Source organism: Sinohyriopsis cumingii, chromosome 2 (assembly GCF_028554795.1).
Source record: "Sinohyriopsis cumingii isolate HCF-2022 chromosome 2, ASM2855479v2, whole genome shotgun sequence".
Classification (NCBI taxonomy): Eukaryota; Metazoa; Mollusca; class Bivalvia; order Unionida; family Unionidae; genus Sinohyriopsis; species Sinohyriopsis cumingii.
In genome coordinates, this window is record NC_142962.1 from 45796588 (window position 1) to 45818498 (window position 21911).

The 21911-nt window shown below is 35.1% G+C and overlaps 1 protein-coding gene across 1 annotated transcript in view; it reads right to left on the reverse strand.

The window, feature by feature from the left end:
* The window catches only part of LOC149804759 (uncharacterized), a 258169-nt gene that overhangs the window by 62705 nt on the left and 173553 nt on the right, over positions 1 to 21911 (reverse strand). The window contains exons 22-23 of the mRNA XM_089944059.1: positions 11034 to 11144; positions 7093 to 7184 (exon numbers count right to left, since the gene is read on the reverse strand). Of these exons, the coding sequence (XP_089800185.1) occupies positions 7093 to 7184; positions 11034 to 11144 (203 nt within the window). The remainder of the gene's footprint in view (positions 1 to 7092; positions 7185 to 11033; positions 11145 to 21911) is intronic.

Sequence of the window (21911 nt, forward strand, 5' to 3'; positions counted from 1 at the left end):
CAGATAAAATCTCAATTTGACAACATGCAAATTAATGAATGAAAAATATCTGATTCATACCACACTATCTGAACGTACCTGCCACAACTTTTCGTATTTTCTTTCTTTCCATTCCCAGCCTCACTTAGATTGTGAGAAACTGGAGGGCTTAAACTGCCAGATTACATCATATTATTTTATTATGAGATCTCAGAACTTATAACTGATATCATTTCACCAACAAAATTAAATATCCGATATCTCAATGCAATTATACTTTTACCATTATATGGATATTTATATCGATATAAGAGGTTAATATTGATACACAATGATGGTTATCCTATTAAAATTTAAATTAATCTTCAGCAGTTGTGAATAATTATTAGTTGTTTGCTTTTTTATTCTTTAAGTTAAGAATTCATCTAAGACAGGCACACACACTCATTTCTGTCAAATTAAGAAGAACACTGACAACACCCACCGGCCTTCTAACCACGTGGTGACTGGCTCATGTTCTTTGAAATCTGCACCACAAACCCCTAATTACATGCTAATTAGGGGCCCCGAGTGTCCGAGTGGTCTAAAGCGCTGTCCGTTATGGATCACTGCCATCTCACCTCTATCTGCGTGGGTTCGAGTCTTGGATTCAGTCAATGTGGTTATGTGAGAAAGCTTGCCAGTAGCTTCTTGTGGGTCGGTGGTTCTTTCCGGGTTTTTCCCGTGCTCTTCCTCCACCATTAATACTGGCCGCCATGTATAGCCTATCGTGTGCTGAAAAATGGCGTTAAACCCTAGAACAACAACAACAACAACATGCTAATTATTTCATTCCATCTGCATGTTCAGTCAGTGATAACACATATTAAAGTAAAGGAGACATTCCAGACTTGTCCCTCGTGTATGATTAATAATAACACATATTAATGTAAAGGAGACATTCCAGACTTGTCCATCATGTGTGATTAATGATAACACATATTAATGTAAAGGAGACATTCCAGACTTGTCCCTCGTGTATGATTATTGATAACACATATTAATGTAAAGGAGACATTCCAGACTTGTCCGTCATGTGTGATTAATGATAACACATATTAATGTAAAGGAGACATTCCAGACTTGTCCCTCGTGTATGATTATTGATAACACATATTAATGTAAAGGAGACATTCCAGACTTGTCCATCATGTGTTATTAATGATAACACATATTAACGTAAAGGAGACATTCCAGACTTGTCCCTCGTGTATGATTAATAATAACACATATTAATGTAAAGGAGACATTCCAGACTTGTCCATCATGTGTGATTAATGATAACACATATTAATGTAAAGGAGACATTCCAGACCTGTCCCTCGTGTATGATTAATAATAACACATATTAATGTAAAGGAGACATTCCAGACTTGTCCCTCGTGTGTGATTAATGATAACACATATTAATGTAAAGGAGACATTCCAAACCTGTCCCTCGTGTATGATTAATAACATATATTAATGTAAAGGAGGCATTCCAGACCTGTCCCTTGTGTATGATTAATAACATATATTAATGTAAAGGAGACATTCCAGACTTGTCCCTCGTGTATGATTAATAATAACACATATTAATGTAAAGGAGACATTCCAGACTTGTCCCTCATGTATGATTAATAAAGGAGACATTCCAGACTTGTCCATCATGTGTGATTAATGATAACACATATTAATGTAAAGGAGACATTCCAGACCTGTCCCTCGTGTATGATTAATGATAACACATATTAATGTAAAGGAGACATTCCAGACTTGTCCATCATGTGTGATTAATGATAACACATATTAATGTAAAGGAGACATTCCAGACCTGTCCCTCGTGTATGATTAATGATAACACATATTAATGTAAAGGAGACATTCCAGACTTGTCCATCATGTGTGATTAATGATAACACATATTAGAGTTAAGGAGACATTCCAGACCTGTCCATCGTGTATGATTAATGATAACACATATTAATGTAAAGGAGACATTCCAGACTTGTCCCTCATGTATGATTATTGATAACACATATTAATGTAAAGGAGACATTCCAGACCTGTCCCTCGTGTATGATTAATAAAGAAGACATTCCAGACTTGTCCATCATGTGTGATTAATGATAACACATATTAAAGTAAAGGAGACATTCCAGACTTGTCCCTCGTGTATGATTAATGATAACACATATTAATGTAAAGGAGACATTCCAGACTTGTCCCTCGTGTATGAATAATGATAACACATATTAATGTAAAGGAGACATTCCAGATTTGTCCCTCGTGTATGATTAATGATAACACATATTAATGTAAAGAAACATTCCAAACCTGTCCCTCGTGTATGATTAATAACATATATTAATGTAAAGGAGACATTCCAGACCTGTCCCTCGTGTATGATTAATAACATATATTAATGTAAAGGAGACATTCCAGACCTGTCCCTCGTGTATGATTAATAACATATATTAATGTAAAGGAGACATTCCAGGCCTGTCCCTTGTGTATGATTAATAACATATATTAATGTAAAGGAGACATTCCAGACCTGTCCCTCGTGTATGATTAATAACATATATTAATGTAAAGGAGACATTCCAGACCTGTCCCTCGTGTATGATTAATAACATATATTAATGTAAAGGAGACATTACAGACTTGTCCCTCATGTGTGATTTACAATTTAATAACTAATTTTACATGAAGCTTCTTTGTTGCTTCATATCTTGTCCACTTGGATTGAATTTATGGCTACACTTCCAGTGATTCATGCTGTGAAATTTGTTATATTCAGTTCTGATTGGTGATTATTGTTTGTTCAAGTCCAGGGTTAAACAATACCCACCAATCAAAACTGATGTTTAGTCACGGTGCAACACACTGGAAGCAATGCATCAAACTTGATTTAAACAGACGCAAAGCAACAGATAAACTTCTCACAAAAGAGACCATTGAATGATCTGTGAAATACTTAAGTCATACATGGGAAACAAGTTTGGAATGTCTCCTTTACAGTGATATATGTAGTCAGCGACTGACCATGCTGAAGGGATAAAAAAAGTTAGCACAGTATTTGGAAAGATAGCAGATTCCAAACCACACGAGTTCTAGTCACAATGTTAATTTCTAGAAGGTTGGTAGGTGTTCTCAATAATATCCTTTATCATTGACACAAAAACAAGTGCGTGTGGCCATAACAGTTGTCTTCTATAAGTACATTATGAAGGGCCTAGTTGTTAGTTATCTCTGCAAAAGGGGCCCCAAGCGGCGGAGTGGTCGAAAGCGCTCTCCATTATGGATCACTGCCATCTCACCTCTGTCTGCGTGGGTTCGAGTCTCGGATTCAGTCAATGTGTGTAAGTGAGAAAGCTTGCCAGTAGCTTCTCATGGGTCGGTGGTTCTTTCCGGGGTTTTCCCAGGTTCTTTCTCCACCATTAATACTAGTCGCCATGTATAGCCTATCGTGTGCTGAAAAATGGCATTAAACCTTGCAACAACAACATCTCTGCTAAGATTTTCCTCGCAAGAGGAAACTGCACTGTCTCTTCTGTTCTGAAGCTAATAATGTAATGCCCTCCAAATTTAAGTGAAGACATGAACGAGTTGTTTTTAAAGGATGAAAAACAAAGGACTAATGGGGTAGCCTGAAATGGCCTAAAAGATTGAATCAAAACCACTAACAAGTAGTCTGCTTAAAAGTTTTTTTATTATCTTGTCAAGGATGTGATAGACACATGAACAAATGAGACATCCAAAGCCTGTAATCTGCATACTGCAAATACAACCATGATGCCCGCACATATAAAACAGCACCACTCTACCAATAACAATCCTTTGAAAGATCAAAAGTCCACCAAGTTGATATGTGTATTGATAATGTATTGTATCATATCGATATGAAGCACATGTGTATCATTTCACCCAACAAATATGTGAAATAATAACACTTTAGTGATTATATTATGAAAGTCTGAAATTCAAAATCGACTGGTTGGACCATTAAGACTAGAGGGCATATGTTCGTATAAGCTATCATTAGAAAGAACTGTCACGAAATAAGGCAAGAAAATAATTTGGCAAGCCTTAAGAACAATTTGGTTTATTAACTTCATAGATGCATGCAGCATTACCTAAGGTGGTTCATTTGTGTTTTGTTTTATTTGACTGAACAATATATGCATCTCATCATAGGTCGCTCACGGTGAGATACTTGCATAGCATGGTGTGCACAGGTTCTTCACCCCTAGTTGTGTGCCTTTTTTTCCTTCATGTATTTATAGGAGGCTTATTGTTCTATGTCAGAGAGTGTCAACACTTTTACTCCGAACTACAGCCATAGGGGTAAGTGTTAAATCTGATACAAATTTGGCTTGTAAGAGAATTTTGATAGTTTAAATAACTTTCTTCAATTTACTGCCTTTATTTGTAATTCTGTGGGTTTTTAAAGAAAAACAGTTCGTATGTTACAATTTATCGCTAAGGGCTTTATTTGACATAAAACAATTTAGTAACATATATTTATGGATTTTTCTCTTCTGTATTTTGTTTATTCCTTGTTGTTATAATAATAATAATTTTGCTGGGCCCTGGTATGCAAAAGAACATTGTCCATATGACTTCTTTTCATAGTGGGAATAATGAGTATACGATTGTCAGAAGAGGATTGTAAGTATCTTGCTGGTGTGTACACATAGGTGAGGTTGGATAGGTATGTTGGACTGGAGTCTGTCAGTGAAACGTAGCACAGAGAACAAATTTTGTGTTTGATTCTGGATCGAATGGATAGTCAGTGTAGGGTACAGAGCAGTGGGGAGGTGTGCTCTGATCGTGGTACTCTAAGTATGATCCAAGCAGCTATGTTTTGAACTTTTTGAAATTTCTGATGAAGATATTGAGACGAACCAGACAGAATTGAGTTACAATAGTCCAGTCTTGAAAGTACTAATGAACATAAAAGTGTTTTAGTGGCATCAACTGAAAGATATTTGCAAATGGAGCTGATGCGTTTCAGCTCAAGATATGCAGCCTTGCATATGTTCATGACATGTTGGTGCAACGTGAGAGTACTGTCCAGAGTGACACCTAGGTTTCGTACTGACTGTGAATTTAATGTTGGTGTTACTGATTTTATTGTTTGAGGTAAAGGATGTGACTGAGAAAGTCTTTGTGTTGTGATCAGAATGGCCTCAGTTTTATCATCAATCATCTGTAGCTTGTTACAGGTCATCCATGATTTTACATCAGAAATGCACCTCTCTAAACCTTCAACTGTCAGTAACTGAAGTCAACCAGCCAATCTGATCCTAAGAAGGAGAAACTCTTCTGGAGAGCAATTAAATTAAATGTTCAATTGAGATTGGCTACTATCAGCATTTTTCTGCAATTATTTTGTTTCTATGGCAATATCTGAGCTGAGTAATCAACAAGACCTGCCTTAAGTACATAGGTTACCATTTTCTATTCTTTAAGTGATAACTACTAGATTACTGAGTATAACAAAACAGTATTTGATAGTCTCATTAAGTTTACACTGGGCACCATTTTTTTCTGTGACACAAACTGGTCCTTTAATACTCATTTCATAATTAAATTTTAAGGTTGGTTTCATTCTGTAAATATGTCTGGAACCAGTCCAAGAAGAATGATATTGCAAAAACAGTAACTGATTTCCATTATAAAACCCAAGAGAGATTACTGGATGCTGTTTTAGTAGCATAGAAACTTTTTTATCTACATGTACAAGATTGTAATTTGCAAATAGAAAATGGTAACCAACTTGATTGACGTATATCTTGTTTATTACCCAGACATTACCATATACGTCATTCTATTGGACAATGCCATTGCTGGTTAATCCCACACATGCTATAGACCAAAATGAGTCCAAAACCAGTTCACTTGTATATTTGTGTCTTAGCCTTTAAAAAAAATTGCTACAATTCTGAAGCAAATCAGTTTCCACACTTTACTCAGTTACTAATTTCATCCCACTATCCACCTCCCTTGCCTCTGGGGAATGGCTGGGGTTTGGTGGGAGTTGGGGTTGGACTGGATAGGGGGCTGAGTAAAGCCAAAGTTTAAGACCTTTGTGTACAACTACAAATCACATAAATCATATCCCAAGCTTTGAGGTCTATATTTTGAATACGGTCTTGAGTTGCATGATCCACCTACCTACTTACCAACCTACCTACATGCACAAGCAGGATTCAAAGAATCAATGTTGGAAGTTATAAGGACATTATCATGTTCCCACTCATTCTACCTGAAATATTTTATTTAGGACAAATCTCTGAAAAAAACATTTTCATACATTTATGTCTGCAATGTTTGCTTAATACCCATTACAGATGACAAACTGTTACTGCCCTTGTGTAATTGGTTTGATTTATTCCTACCATAAATTATAATTAAATTTTCAAGAAAAAGGGAACAGGGAGATATGATCACATTCCAGTTTTATTAGCACAGCTCGGAATACTGCATAGCATTTATTAGTGGAACTATGTATTAATAAATATGATATTGTGTATTTTACACATCAGCAGTACATGACACATGGAAGGTCTAAGATTAATTTAAAACTGCATGCCATATGTTTAACATGTCATCACATTTGGTGTAACAGTGTCAGATCTACACTGTGTTATATCTTGTCAGTAAAGTGATATTTATCCCCAAGTTTGTATAATTTTTGGTGGATAAGATGTTCAAACAATGCAAACAAAAATATCCGGAATTATACACCTAATTCACTATCTTTATTTAATCAATTAAGTTTTCTGTAAATTGTTGTCAGTGACAGCATGTATAGCAGATATCTTCCTTTATCACTCTCGCATCAAGTATAAAGTGCCATTCAAGACCCCGACAGAAAAATTAGGCAGGCTAAGTGGATGAAATCATTAAAAAAAATTCCCATGTATGTGGACAAATGACAGGACAAAAAAAAAAACTGCCAACTGACCTTAATATTTTTTAAACTTACCCCCACCCAATATGGTTAAACTGTAGTATCTAGTATTCTTTCCACACAGATACCAGGAAGATTCCATTAATCATCCTACATCAACCATGTTACCCTACCTGGCAAGTGTGTCGGATCCCTCACTTGTCGGATAGTAGATGATCTCTGCATCTGATGGCTGCTCAAGTTCATCATTGTCTAAGTTGTACAACTGAAACGTAAAACAGTCTTTCTACCAATACTGTTACACCTAAAGACCCAAACTTTTAGGTACCAAAATCCAAGCCTGACTATAACAGACTGTCTCAGTTTATATGGTTAACCTTCTCACTGCTGTGGAAACAAGCTGCCACATGAAAATCATTAGAAAAACATTTTAATATGCATAATTCACAGCGTTCATATCTTGCAGAATATCAGAATTAAAATCATCTGTCAATGAATTACATTTTTTATTGCCACATATTCTTGTTAAAGGCAAGTGATGAATTAAATAAAACATCCGTATTATAGTTCTGCAATTGTTTTTACTTCAGCTGCTGCTTTTAATGCACTTGGCTTCTGATCTGAGTGATTTAAGTGTTTCAATCATGCACAAATACAAAGATTTAATTTTCTGGTACATCCGTGAAACAACAAGTGTCTACGTATGTGAACTACCAGACCATATGCATAAGCCAGACTGCACCTTTACAATCTTTATAATCCTGACGCAAGTGGGAATGTTTGTTTATTCACATAATAAGGAAATTAATTACCAGAATATGCACTTATTATCAGGGCAATAGATTTCATCTTTTTGCATTTCTCTTTAATAACTGACAAAACATTTCTCATTTTCCGTGAATAATTGACAAAACATTTTTCATTTCTCTTGAATAACTGACAAAACATTTCTCATTTCCCTTGAATAACTGACAAAACATTTCTCATTTCCCTTGAATAACTGACAAAACATTTCTCATTTCCCTTGAACAAAATATTTCTCATTTCCCTGCAATAACTGACATAACATTTCTCATTTCCCCTGGAATAACTGAAAAAACATCTCACATTTCCCTAGAACAACTAAAAAAGAGGTCCCCAAAAAGGACTGACCCCACCAGTCAAAATGAATTTTAATGAATCTGCAGAGTATTAAAACCATTTCAGATAATAATAAAAAATAGTTTCTTAAATGTGTGCCTTTTAACATCAAAATGCTTCTTCCTTACTCCAAGTGTAAGCTATCCAAAAAGTATGCATTCTAGAACTGAAGCTATCTGGCAGAAATGGCAAAGTAAACAGACAAACAAGGTCACAGAAAAATATGCCATACCCAAAAATAGGTAGGTCATAAACAAGAGTCTCTCGATGGGACAGATGCTCTAATGACCTAAAGGAATTTCCAGGAATATAAAATAAGACTGCCGAGTACTTACATCATCTTTGATATTCTTGATAAAGTCCAACACAACAAAATTTGGTATGTGTGTAGCAACAACAAAATTGTACCATACTGTATGTCTTAGGGGCACCATTTTTATTAAGGACCACCAAGACATTATAACATGTCTTGAAGTGAAAACCCCATCTGAATATGAAAGTGGTAACATTTTCAAACAGAACCAGTTAGACCTTGGGATGAATATGTCTGTAAAGTGTCACGGCAATCTAGCTAGAAAGTTTCAACTAAGTAGTGAGAACAAACTTGTGCGACAGACATTGTATGCCCAACAATGAACAAAATGCCATTGCATAAGGTTTTCAGGTCTTTGACTAGCAGAGCTAAAACTATGGTGAAATAAAGTTCTAACATTCTGTGCTTCAGACAGCTACATGTAAAAGAAATAAAATTCTATTGCTTTGGGTATATATCCAGATTAAGTCCTGCCAAAAAGCTACCAAACAAAGAAGTTATAAATGAGATGGAAAGATGATTCCTTAGAAATTCATAATATATTTACAATATTATTTATAGAAGTAATAAATTACAAGGTACATAAACCTAACAGACATTTGTTTCAATTTTATTGTGCAACAAAAATTTATTTCCAAGTTTTAAGACAAATGAAAAAGAGACATTGGTAGGTCCGATATTGCTCACCTGGCACACACTGGTCTAAACAGCAAATTCAGTAATAAGGCAGGTGCATTGATTTGAAAGAGACCAATGTCTGGAGAATTTCTAGCTATTTAGAAGGAAGCAGTGGTATTGGACATATTGTTTAACCATGTTTTTGTTTTGAGCAAATTTAACTGCATTACATGATGCATTGTTATCATCTGCATGAACATGAAAGGTGGTAAAAGTAAGATTCGACCTATCATAGTTGGTCAGATATGGTAAGGCATTTTTGGAGGGAAGGTCAATCTGTGATAGCTTTTTTATATATTAGTAAAAAAAGCCATACCTGATGGTAGTTAGGTGTTATCTGCAGGATTTTCATGTGGTTGCTATGGAAGTTACACCATTGCTAGGGGAGTCCCCACTGAAAAAACTTTGATAAAGCATCTCCTAAGAAATACTCCATGTTTTATCGAAACCGACTCAGCTGTTTGAGAGAAAAAGGTTTTAAAAAAAGATTTTTTACCTGGTTACTAAGTCATACCATTGCTGGGAGAGTTGAACTCACATGCTACAGCAATCACTTCTACCTAGTTTTGCTTAAATCACATATGATTTCCACAAGTACAACATGCAAACAAATTTCAGCCAAAGTACATGACATCTTCGTTAGCCAAGGTTCTGATAACCCTATCTACACCTTGGCATATAGAGCAGATATTTTTGAGCTTCGGGTCTGTGAATTTCATTGGATGTGGCCACCACATCCAATAAAAATTAAGTTGTTCAAATTTGAACACTGTTCCTAGGTGATCCTGACAAGGGAAGCACACAACTTGAATGGAATGGTAAATAAGCACTCTTCCAGTGCTGGTTCGTGTTTGCACAAATACCTTTCATTCAAATAGATGGCTTCCCTCTGGTACACAGTCATACTTTCGATGTTAAACTTACAAAGTATCCTTTTTAGGTCAAATGCCACAGCTGTTTTCAGCTGATGTACCACACAACTGGTTAGTTGACATAACATACTTAGGGAGACAACACGTGAAATTCAATAGATGTTGCTTGGACAAAGCACCGATACAGCTGTTTGATCTGCCAAGGTGAAGATAGGATTATTGGAACCTTGGCTAGCTAAGATGCAGTAAATGAAATTAGTATGGAATATGCCAACATTATATCCAATGTGCATCTTGCAAATGCAAACAACTTCACTTTACACCTGTCACTGTTAGAAGTATGTAATGTCTGTGGAGCGCCCCCAGTAACAATAACAAGACTTTCAAGATGGCCACCTTGGTGACTGTATTAAATGTAAGATCAGCATCATTGTTAACACTAAGTCATTATAGCTTTCTGTTTAAGAAGAGTAGTCATATCAAGATTTTCAAGTTGGTGAAAGCCATGATGGCTATCAGACTGGCACCATTTTCATTTTGAAACAACTGCAGATCACAAGAAGTGTTTTTGTAAAAAAACTACCCGTTGATATGACCAGCCACCTAGAAAAGAACATTTTCAAGATGGCTACCATGGGAGCTATATTGGATGCAAGATCAATATCATTTTGATTTAGATCCAAAAAGACACTGCAAGTAATTTTGTGGTGGAAAACCCATGCTGATATAGCTTTCCATTCAGGAGACATACTGATTACATTTTCAAGATGGCTGCCATGGTGGCCATATTAGGTGTTAGATTAGCAACATTTTTCTTTTGAACTAACAAATAAAATCATATTAAGTCTTTTAGTGGATATGACCATTTATTCAGATTTTCAAGATGGCCTCTGCATGCTAATATTGAATATTCAAGCATCACTAATTTTATTTATATCCAACTAGAATGCGTGTGTAAAGTTTCATGGTAATCCTCCATTGACTTTAGAAGTAGCAATAAAAAAAGCTAATTGATATATGGATAATGACAGACAGCAGGCCATCCCACAAGTTCTTCTGATCAATGACCAATAGAGCTTAAAACAACCAAGAAGGTACGTCAGATACTCACGTCATCCCACACATTACTATCTCTATTTGTTTTCTCTTTCTTGTGGAATGTTGGAAAAAAGTCATCATCATCATCGTCATTTGTTTCATCATCAAAGATAACAGGAATGTTCTGTAAGATAAATTGAAAGGCTCTTAATAGTCTTTAATATGAACATTAAGGAACAAATAATAATACTGCTTACATTATTAAACTTCCATACTGAAATGTTCTTAAATCTCAGGATGTTATGCTACTTTCACTCAACATCGAGGTAAAAAGTAAATACATGTACATTAGCTGACTGCTCAGTTTCACCTTTCCATGATTTTTGTTGTTGTTATTGCTGTTGTGGGGTTTAACGCCATTTTTCAGCAAATGATAGGCTATGCATGGCAGTCAGTATTAACGGTGGAGGAAGAACCCAGGAAAACCCTGTTTAGAACCACCAACCCACGAGAAACTACTGGCAAGCTTTCTCACATACCCACATTGGCTGAATCCTAGACTCAAACCCATGCAGAGAGAGGTGAGATGGCAGTGATCCATAATGGAGAGTGCTTTAGACCACTCGGCCACTAGGGGCCCCTCCATGATTCTTGTAGATTCAGCTTGAGATCATTGTGTAAGGCTTGCAAAAGAACAAGAGTTCCATGAAATATTTCATCTTTTTTAGCCTCAGCTGAACATTTTACTGTTGGTTACTACAGGTAAACTCCCATTTTCATGTGAAGTTCATCTAAACGTTTGTAGGGGTAAGACAATGAACATTTACAACAGTGGGACAATAAACAGTTATAACCCATGGTCAGGTCCCAGGGATAGGGTGAGACCTGGAGACCAATTCAAGTTTAATAAATGATTTTGCATTTTTATTTAGTTATAACAGTGAGGATCTCAATGATTTCAAACCTGTTACTTATGGGGCCAGTCCTCGGGTGTGGGAAGGTGTCAAAGGAGATCCAGAAACCTATAATGCCTGATTAATTTCTCTTATAATTTCAAGAAAGTGCAAGTAATATACTTTATGGATGGATCTTTAAACAGTTTTTAAGTCACGACCCATGGGTTAGACCCCCAAAGGTAAGAAGACCCAAGCATCAATGCTGGTTGCATAAGGTAATTTCATTTGTGTCAAATTATTGATAACTTAACTTCTGTGGATGAGTAACAATATGAGCTTGTGCATTATTCTGTCAAAAAAGAAAAGGCACGTATTGACCCCTAAATCTGTAGTTTAAGAGGGAGAGCTTTATGCATGCACAGAAAGGTGGATGAAAACAAACAGTAACAATATAGAAACTAGTGATTTCTCAATAGCTTGCTACAATGAATATATATATATATATATATATATATATATATATATATATATATATATATATATATATATATATATATATATTCGCCAAGATTTGCCTACCCACTAAAACAAAGGGGAAAAATGTAAAAACAAGTTTTGTCTTCTTGAAATTTGTGGTATACACTATGTCATTGTAAACTTTAAATGAATATACTTATATTGTGTGGTATATTGAATGTCACTGTAAACTTTAATTGCATACACTGATATTGTGTGGTATACTGAATGTCAATGCAAACTTTCATTGCATACACTGATATTGTGTGGTATACTGAATGTCAATGCAAACTTTCATTGCATACACTGATATTGTGTGGTATACTGAATGTCATTGCAAACTTTCATTGTATACACTGATATTGTGTGGTATACTGAATGTCAATGCAAACTTTCATTGCATACACTGATATTGTGTGGTATACTGAATGTCAATGCAAACTTTCATTGCATACACTGATATTGTGTGGTATACTGAATGTCATTGCAAACTTTCATTGTATACACTGATATTGTGTGGTATACTGAATGTCATTGCAAACTTTAATTGCATACACTGATATCTCATGGTATACTGAATGTCACTGTAAACTTTAAATGCATACACTGATATTGTGTGGTACACTGAATGTCCTTGTAAACTTTCATTGCATACACTGATATTGTGTGGTATATTGAATGTCATAGTAAACTTTAATTGCATACACTGATATCTCATGGTATACTGAATGTCACTGTAAACTTTAAATGCATACACTGATATTGTGTGGTACACAATGTCCTTGCAAACTTTAATTGCATACACTGATATCTCATGGTATACTGAATGTCACTGTAAACTTTAAATGCATACACTGATATTGTGTGGTACACTGAATGTCCTTGTAAACTTTCATTGCATACACTGATATTGTGTGGTACATTGAATGTCATAGTAAACTTTAATTGCATACACTGATATCTCATGGTATACTGAATGTCCTTGTAAACTTTCATTGCATACACTGATATTGTGTGATATACTGAATCTCAATAAAAACTTTAAATGCATGCACTGACATCTTGTGGTATATTGAATGTCACTGTAAACTTTAAATTCATGCACCAATACTGTGTCATATATTTAATGTCATTGTAAACTTAAATTACATACACTGATATTGTGTGATATACTGGATGCCATTGTAAACTTTAATTGGATACACTAATACTGTGTGGTATACTGAATGTCATTGTCAACATTAATTGTATACACTGATATTGTGTGATATATTTAATGTCATTGCAAACTTTAAATGCATACATTAATATCTCTCGTATATTTAATGTCAGTGTAAACTTTAATTGGATACACTGATATCTTGTGGTATACTGAATGTCATTGTACATTTTAAATGCATATACTGATATTGTGTGGTATACTGAATGTCATTATAAACTAAAATTCATACACTAATATTGTGGTATATTGAATGTCATTGTAAACTTTATGTGCACACACTGATATCTTGTGGTATACTCAAACTTTAATTGCATACATTAATTATGTGTGGTATATTTAACGTCATTGTAAATTTTAACTGCATACACTGATATCTTATGGTATATTGAATGTCAATGTGAACTTTAACTGCATACACTGATATTGTGTGGTATACTGAATCTCATTCAAAACTTTAAATGCATACACTAATATCTTGTGGTAAATTGAATGTCACTGCAAACTTTAAATGCATACACTGATATCCTGTATATTGTGTGGTATACTGAATGTCATTGTAAACTTGCTGCATTTTTCATAGTTCTCTATATAGATAACAGAAAATTTTGCACAGAAACCATTTTCCTTCTTTCAGACAGTGACCCTGATTTTGACCTTTATATCCTGAAATCAGCATGCTTCTTTGTTATATAAAGTTCAAGCCATCCACAAAGTTTGGTTGAGTTACTTCATGCAGATCTGATGTTATTACACAGAAATCATTTTTCTTCTTTTAGTCAGTGACCTTGACCCATTACCTTATCAAACCAAGAGTAATAAAGTTTGCCCTTACACCAACTGCAAGCCATCAACAAAGCTGGGTAACTACTGGTGACAGGACTTTTGACCATTTGACTATAAGCTCAATAGGGTTCTTAAATATACCACGTTCAAAGTATCCTTGAAGTTGGCAACTATAAATGCTAGAACTCAAGTGACCCTGACCTTTAATCTTTTGACACTGAAATAAAAAAGGTTCTTCCTTTCCCTAAGTGCAAGCCATCAAAAAAGTTTGGTGACTGGTGGACAACTAAGGTTATTATGAAGAAACAAATTGGCAACAGATGGACAAAATAAAACCACACGCTTAATCTTGTGGCATGCGTATAAAAATTCAACAACTTGAATAAAGAACAAGAGGCAATCATGGGTTTGATAAAACCTACCAGATTTACATAACAGCTGACCATTTCACTAAGATGTAGAAAGACTATTTCATAAACTTGATATCCTATTGATTTATTCTACTGCACTCCATCCTGATAAAAAAATTCTAATGGTGTGATTAATATGCATAGGCAACAGCATGCCTACAAGAAGGACTGATGCTCATGTATCCTGTATGTGTAGAATCTATGAATAATATACTACACATATCAAGCATGTTTAATGAATACACACCACTACACTTATTTCTAGAATGGGTCATTCTAGTATTTCCAGCATCCATTTGTAAAAAAACAGCATGGATAAAGAGAGGTTAAATTTTAAGAAGAAAAAACACCCAGAATAATTTCTGCCAAGTTTGTTCACATTTTGTCCAACAGATTTTGTGGATAAGTGAAACAGTAACTGCTGATGGATAATACATGATGGATGACATATGACAGATGATACATGATGGATGACATGTGACAGACTTACAGTATGCTCATCTGGCTTTATGACCAAATGAGATAAAGATGATAAAAGGTAGGGACAATGAAGCTTTCATTTAACAAAAGTAGGAAACAATAAGGATGTCTGTCCAGCAATATTTTCATTTATAACCATCTCATAGTAATACGTTTTTTGTGAAAATCCCATGTCAATGCCATGTTGTGAAAGTGGAGGTGTGATAAGATCTTTTTTATCTGTCCACTATGGTACCATGTTGGAGGATGTTGGAGTAAAAAATATTTCCATTCCAAACCAACTACAAGGCACTGATTTGGAGGTTGTATCAGCATCATTTTAACACAGATAAATTATAAGCTGCTAAAAAAAGTTTGTTCAAAACATCTAAAGTAATTCTGAGGGTCACATTGGCATAATTTTCATTTAAGAACAATTACATAAAGTGAGAAGTGTCTAAATGAAGATCCAATGTCGGTACATACCAAACTGGCAATATATCACATCCAATGTCGATATGATCATACCCACTGTCAGCATGATCATACCCACTGTCAGAATGATCATACCCAATGTCAGGATGATCATTCCAAGATGTTAGTATATCCTACCCAATGTCAATATGATCATACCCATTGTCAGCTAAGCAAAGGAAAATGTCAGTGTGATCATACCCATTGTCAGCTAAGTAAAGCAAATTTACAGTATGATCATACCCAATGTCAGGATGATCATACCCAATGTGTCAGGATGATCATACCCAATGTCAGGATGATCATACCCAATGTGTCAGGATGATCATACACAATGTCAAGATGATCATACCCAATGTCAGGATGATCATACCTAATGTCAGTATATCATACCCAATGTCAGGGTGATCATACCCAATGTCAGTATATCATACCCAATGTCAGTATGATCATACCCAATGTCAGTATATCATATCCAATGTCAGGATGATCATACCCAATGTCAGTATATCATACCGAATGTCAGTATATCATACCCAATGTCAGGATGATCATACCCAATGTCGGAATGATCATACCCAATGTCAGGATGATCATACCTAATGTCAGTATATCATACCCAATGTCAGGATGATCATACCCAATGTCGGAATGATCATACCCAATGTCAGGATGATCATACCTAATGTCAGTATATCATACCCAATGTCAGGATGATTATACCCAATGTCAGATGATAATATCTTCAAGAATAGTAATAATAACAATATGGCAACTGAGTAATAATATAATGTTCTCCTGAAGCCCACATGATGACCAAACTTGTAATTACCAAAGAAATGTATATTTTAAATTTTATGGAAGCATGCATCAATACAGTAGGTATAATGTATATTTGGTTATTCTTGTACTGTTCATTGTAATGTTTCTTTCGTTATTCTAGTACTATTCAGTGTGACATCTGTACATTGGGTTATTCTAGTACTCTTCAGTGTAATGTTTGTTCATTAGGTTATCTTTGTACTATTCAGTGTAATGTCTGTTCATTGGGTTATCTATGTAGTATTCAGTGTAATGTCCATTTCTTTGGTTATTCTAGTACTGTTCATTATAATGTGTTTCTTTCGTTACTCTAGTACTCTTCAGTGTAATGTCTGTTCATTGGGTTATCTATGCACTATTCAGTGTAATGTGTTGGATTATTGTTAAACTGTTCTGTGAAATTTGTTTGGTTATTGTTGTGCTATTCAGTGTAGTATGCTTTGTTGGTTACTGTTGTACTATTCTGCATAATGTCTGTTTAAAAAGTATCAATATTTGTTGGTATGAGCTTTAGTTAGAACTTTGTTACAGAATACTGATGATGGTATCATGCAATTTCAAGCTGAATACTTTGCTTCCATAAAGTCTTTCTGTACATTCTGAAAACTTTGAGGTTGAGTAAAACCATTATTTATAATAACTGAGTTTCCTGTTTAAGCCTAACTTTACTTTCAAAGCTGAAAGAATCGCAGGCCCATACATGAATTCTTCAAGCATGAGAGCACAAAAGTGACAACGAAGCTCAAAACTTTACTTAACAGTACTTGGACAACAAGTAATGTACTTAATCAAATTAAGTATTTATTGTGACCATAGACACCATAATAACAAGTAAAGTTATTGAATGAAAATGTTATATTAAAGTAAAAAGTCTCCAGTTTAAAGTTTACTGAATACAGGCCCAGGTTCACAATCTTACGTAAATATCGCCCTTATTACAACATTTAATCTGAACAGGTATGATATATCAGTTCCTACCTTCCAGCAATCTGATAAATAGCATGTTCTGTGTTTGCATAAAGATTTAAACAGACTTTAAGACTTCGGAACGAGATAAGGAAAAATGCTTATCCATCATCAGTCACCTTTCTTTATAAGCCAAATCTCAAAAGGTATTACTGTTGTTTGATAACGGCACTGGTTACTATTTGTTTTAGAAAGAAGAGCTCTGACTGATGAATTCTGACAAGAGGCAAAGGTCATTAAGCAAGATAACACATAATTTCTGACTCTGCAGAATTTTTGGTCATTGCAAAGAACCTCTCAGTTAAACATACTATCATATATATGATTGTTTGCATCTGTAGTACTAACAGATGCATACAACAATCATCAAATTTAGTTATTCCAGCATGAACTTAACTTTCTAACTTAAAACACAAATGTAACCAAGTCAATGAAAGATGAAATATGGGTCACAATAACCTACTTTTGTGATAAGGATTTAGCTCTTATCAAGATACATCTATTTACTAATTTAGCCTCCTCAACAATCTGCAACAAGCATACAAGAATGCATAGTTAGCCCCCTCATCAATGTGGATATGTTCATTGAAACCCACTTCAAGCTGTTGTCCAGGAAAAAAGATTGTTTGAGAAGCTGTCAGGAATTACACATGCATATGCCTTTATACTTGCATCACCTGATGTGACAGAAGTAAATCAACTCTTCTCTTTCATTAAGGTGAGCTAAAACTTAACAAGGCCAGGACCTGCATGTGAAACCCACAATGAAAGCACTGCTGTAAAATGTGACCTTGACCCCAAGGTCAAATGGTTGAACAAGCATGTCACAGGATGAACTGTCATAGTTTCATTATGATGCATCCAGAGTAAGATGAAAATCAATCAAGGGGTTTAGGAAACAGAAGCAAATTAAAACTTGAATCATAATGTTGATCAAGCATACCACAGATTCATGAATCATCCTACTGTAAGAATGCATGCATTAGCACTTAATCATCACAAAAATTACCTTATGGTGTCAATTAAAAGTTAAGTTCTACACAAATAATGAAGTGAAGAAGTGCAAGAAAACTTTAGGAACATAAACTCTTCCAAATAAATGTAAATAAAAGATAAAATATAAAAGGCAAATATGCTAATATTTTGTAAAAGGCATGCAGAACAAAAGATAAAGGCAACATGAACATAAGTCCTAGAACACCAGTCTCTTCCACAACAGGAACTAGACAATTGTCAAGATAGAATTTTGGGTCATCATGAATATGATAAAATCAGAGAAAACTTTTCAGTTTCAGTTTCAAATTTATAAAATGTAAATCCATTTTAATGCCCATTTCTAACTTCTTTTTTTAAGTTTATCTGTAGTTGATGGTCAGTGGAATAAATACTCTTTGTTATATAGCAGATTAAAAAGTCACTGAATACAATGACCAGTCAGTTTCCGGATTAAGTTTATTACACTATGCTGTCAATTCTGATGCTGAATGGGGTGACTAACAATAACTGAATGGGGTGACTAACAATATGTTACCCTGAGGTACACCCATCTCATAAAGATAGCTTTCAAAAGTGGTGCTGCCTACTTTAATTTAAAATTTCTTTCAAAACATTGGAAGTAAAATTATACAGGCAGACCCTAAACCTGGGTTTTACAAGTCACACATTGTACCATACTTCCATATGGTGTCTTCAATTTTCTTGAAGTTGAAAAAGATTGTAACTATATATTCTTTCTTTATGAAAGCTTCTCTACTAAAAGACATTAAGTCTGACAAGATGGTTTACTGTGCTTCTCTGGCATTTGAATCATCACTGGATGTCTGACATTAGATTGCTGAACTCTAGATACCAGAGCAGTCTATCATCTACTCAAAATTCAAATCCATCTAGGGTTTAGGAAATATAAGAAAGTGAAAATGGAACCTAAACCTTAATAAAATATTGATGCCACTGCTGGAAGAGTGATGACATGTCTTCACACAAACCTGGATATACCGTAATAAAAATCATTATCATATCAGTGAAGTATGGAATATTGATCAAACACAAACGATAAACTGGAATTACAAATGTACTACTTAATGGGATCTATTTTACTAGGGCAATTGACATATCATAAGCTATTCTCCCCAAAGGCCATCCACCTCAACAAGCTACATGTACTGCACATATAAAATGTGTAAAGCTATAATAAAGCATCCAGTTAACAACTGATAAACAGCTATTAGTTGCAATACATAGTCAAGAACATAAAAAGTTTAAGAAAATAAAATTATTTAATACTATTCACTTACTGTAGTTGTTTGTTAGTTCACTTGTCCCTTCCAATGAATGTAAAAACTAACAATTCTAATGTCAAAAGGTAGGTCTTCACAATTGCCGACAATACAATATCTCTAAACATGCATATTGAAGTGGTTTACATTTCTTGAGGAATGGTAAACTAATGCTAAAAAAGAGTTGGGTTGTGAAGGCAATTCTTTTTTTTTCTTTAAAAAAATGTCTGCATGCATGTACAGGTGGATCTAAATTTTAGAATTTCTGATCGTTACATCTCCACTATCCAAACTTCAAAGTTGTACATGCATGCATATAGCATTTGGCATTTGTTAACAGAAGACATCTACAAATTATATAGAGGAATCTACAAATGATGAGAGCATTGTTCACCATCATGCAATGGCAGATCTTGGTCTATGTTGTTTGGAGCTGGACATGACTTACCGTATGTACTCTGTGTGTGTGTGTTGTGTGTGTGTGACCGTATGTACTCATAACTTGAGTCCAACAGCAAACTGCATACACCGAGACCTGCCATCACATAATGTACCAGCAGACCTGGATCTATGCAGTTTATTAGGAGTAATCAGCAGAACTACACAGACCCTGATCTGCAGGCACAAATACCTACAACAGATCAGGATCTTTGTTATTTGCAATTTGGCTCAACTTATAAGCAAGCAAATACATTATAAACAAGTATAAACAGTACATCTAATTTGGGAGTTTTGAGATGTACCTCAAATTTCATGTTCAAAAAGTTTGGAGAATCAATGACCTGCATTTATGCTGTTTGAGAATACAGGATCTAGATTTATCCTTTTTGAGAATACAGGACCTGGGTTTATGTTGTTTGAGAATACAGGACCTGGGTTTATGGTGTTTGAGAATACAGGACCTGGGTCTATGGTGTTTGAGAATACAAGTCCTTGGTTGATGCTGTTTGAGAATACAAGACCTTGGTTGATGCTGTTTGAGAATACAAGACCTTGGTTGATGCTGTTTGTGAAATATGTGAATACATGGCCTGAGTCTAAGCTGTTTGAGAATACAAGACCTTGGTTGATGCTGTTTGTGAAATAAGTGAATACATGGCCCGAGTCTAAGCTGTTTGAGAATACAAGACCTTGGTTGATGCTGTTTGAGAATACAGGATCTAGATTTATCCTTTTTGAGAATACAGGACCTGTGTTTATGATGTTTGAGAATACAGGACCTGGATTTATAGTGTTTGAGAGTACAAGTCTTTGGATGATGCTATTTGAGAATACAAGACCCTGGCTGATGCTTTTTGAGAATACAAGACCTTGGTTGATGCTGTTTGAGAATACAAGACCTTGGTTGATGCTGTTTGAGAATACAAGACCTTGGTTGATGCTGTTTGAGAATACAAGACCTTGGTTGATGCTGTTTGAGAATACAAGTCCTTGGTTGATGCTATTTGAGAATACATGGCCTGAGTCTAAGCTGTTTGAGAATTCAGGGCACAGATCATATAAATGTCATTAAGGTCAGGAGGGCTTTCCTCCCGATATAAGGGCATCTCCCATCCCTCCTGACACTTATTGAAATCTCCTGCATAGGCAAATTATTGAAAATTTTACTTTTTCCAACAACTTGCTTCTTAAGTGAAATATATTTACAGTATCATCAAACAGTGCAATACAATTTATTTGGGGGGTCCTGAGTGGCTACGTGGTCTAAAGCGCTCACCATTATGGATCACTGCCACATCACCTCTGTCTGTGTGAGTTTGAGTCTTGGATTCGGCCAATGTGGGTATGTGAGAAAGCTTGCCAGTAGCTTCTCATGGGTCGGTGGTTCTTTCAAGGGTTTTCCCCAGGTTCTTCCTCCACCATTTATACTGGATGCCATGTATAGCCAATCTTGTGCGCACAAGTGATGTTAAACCCTACAACAACAACAATTTAGTTGCTACAGTAAAACCTGTCTTGAAACCACATTTTAACACATTAACCCCTGGAGGTTTTTGTCATTTTCGCCTGAAATTCGAGTAGATAACACATTTTGAAAGCTATTTCTGAATACATCCTAACACATCAACTTCCAGGTGATTTTCAAATAACCTAATGTCTAGTTGTGTTAGAAACATCGTTTTTCAT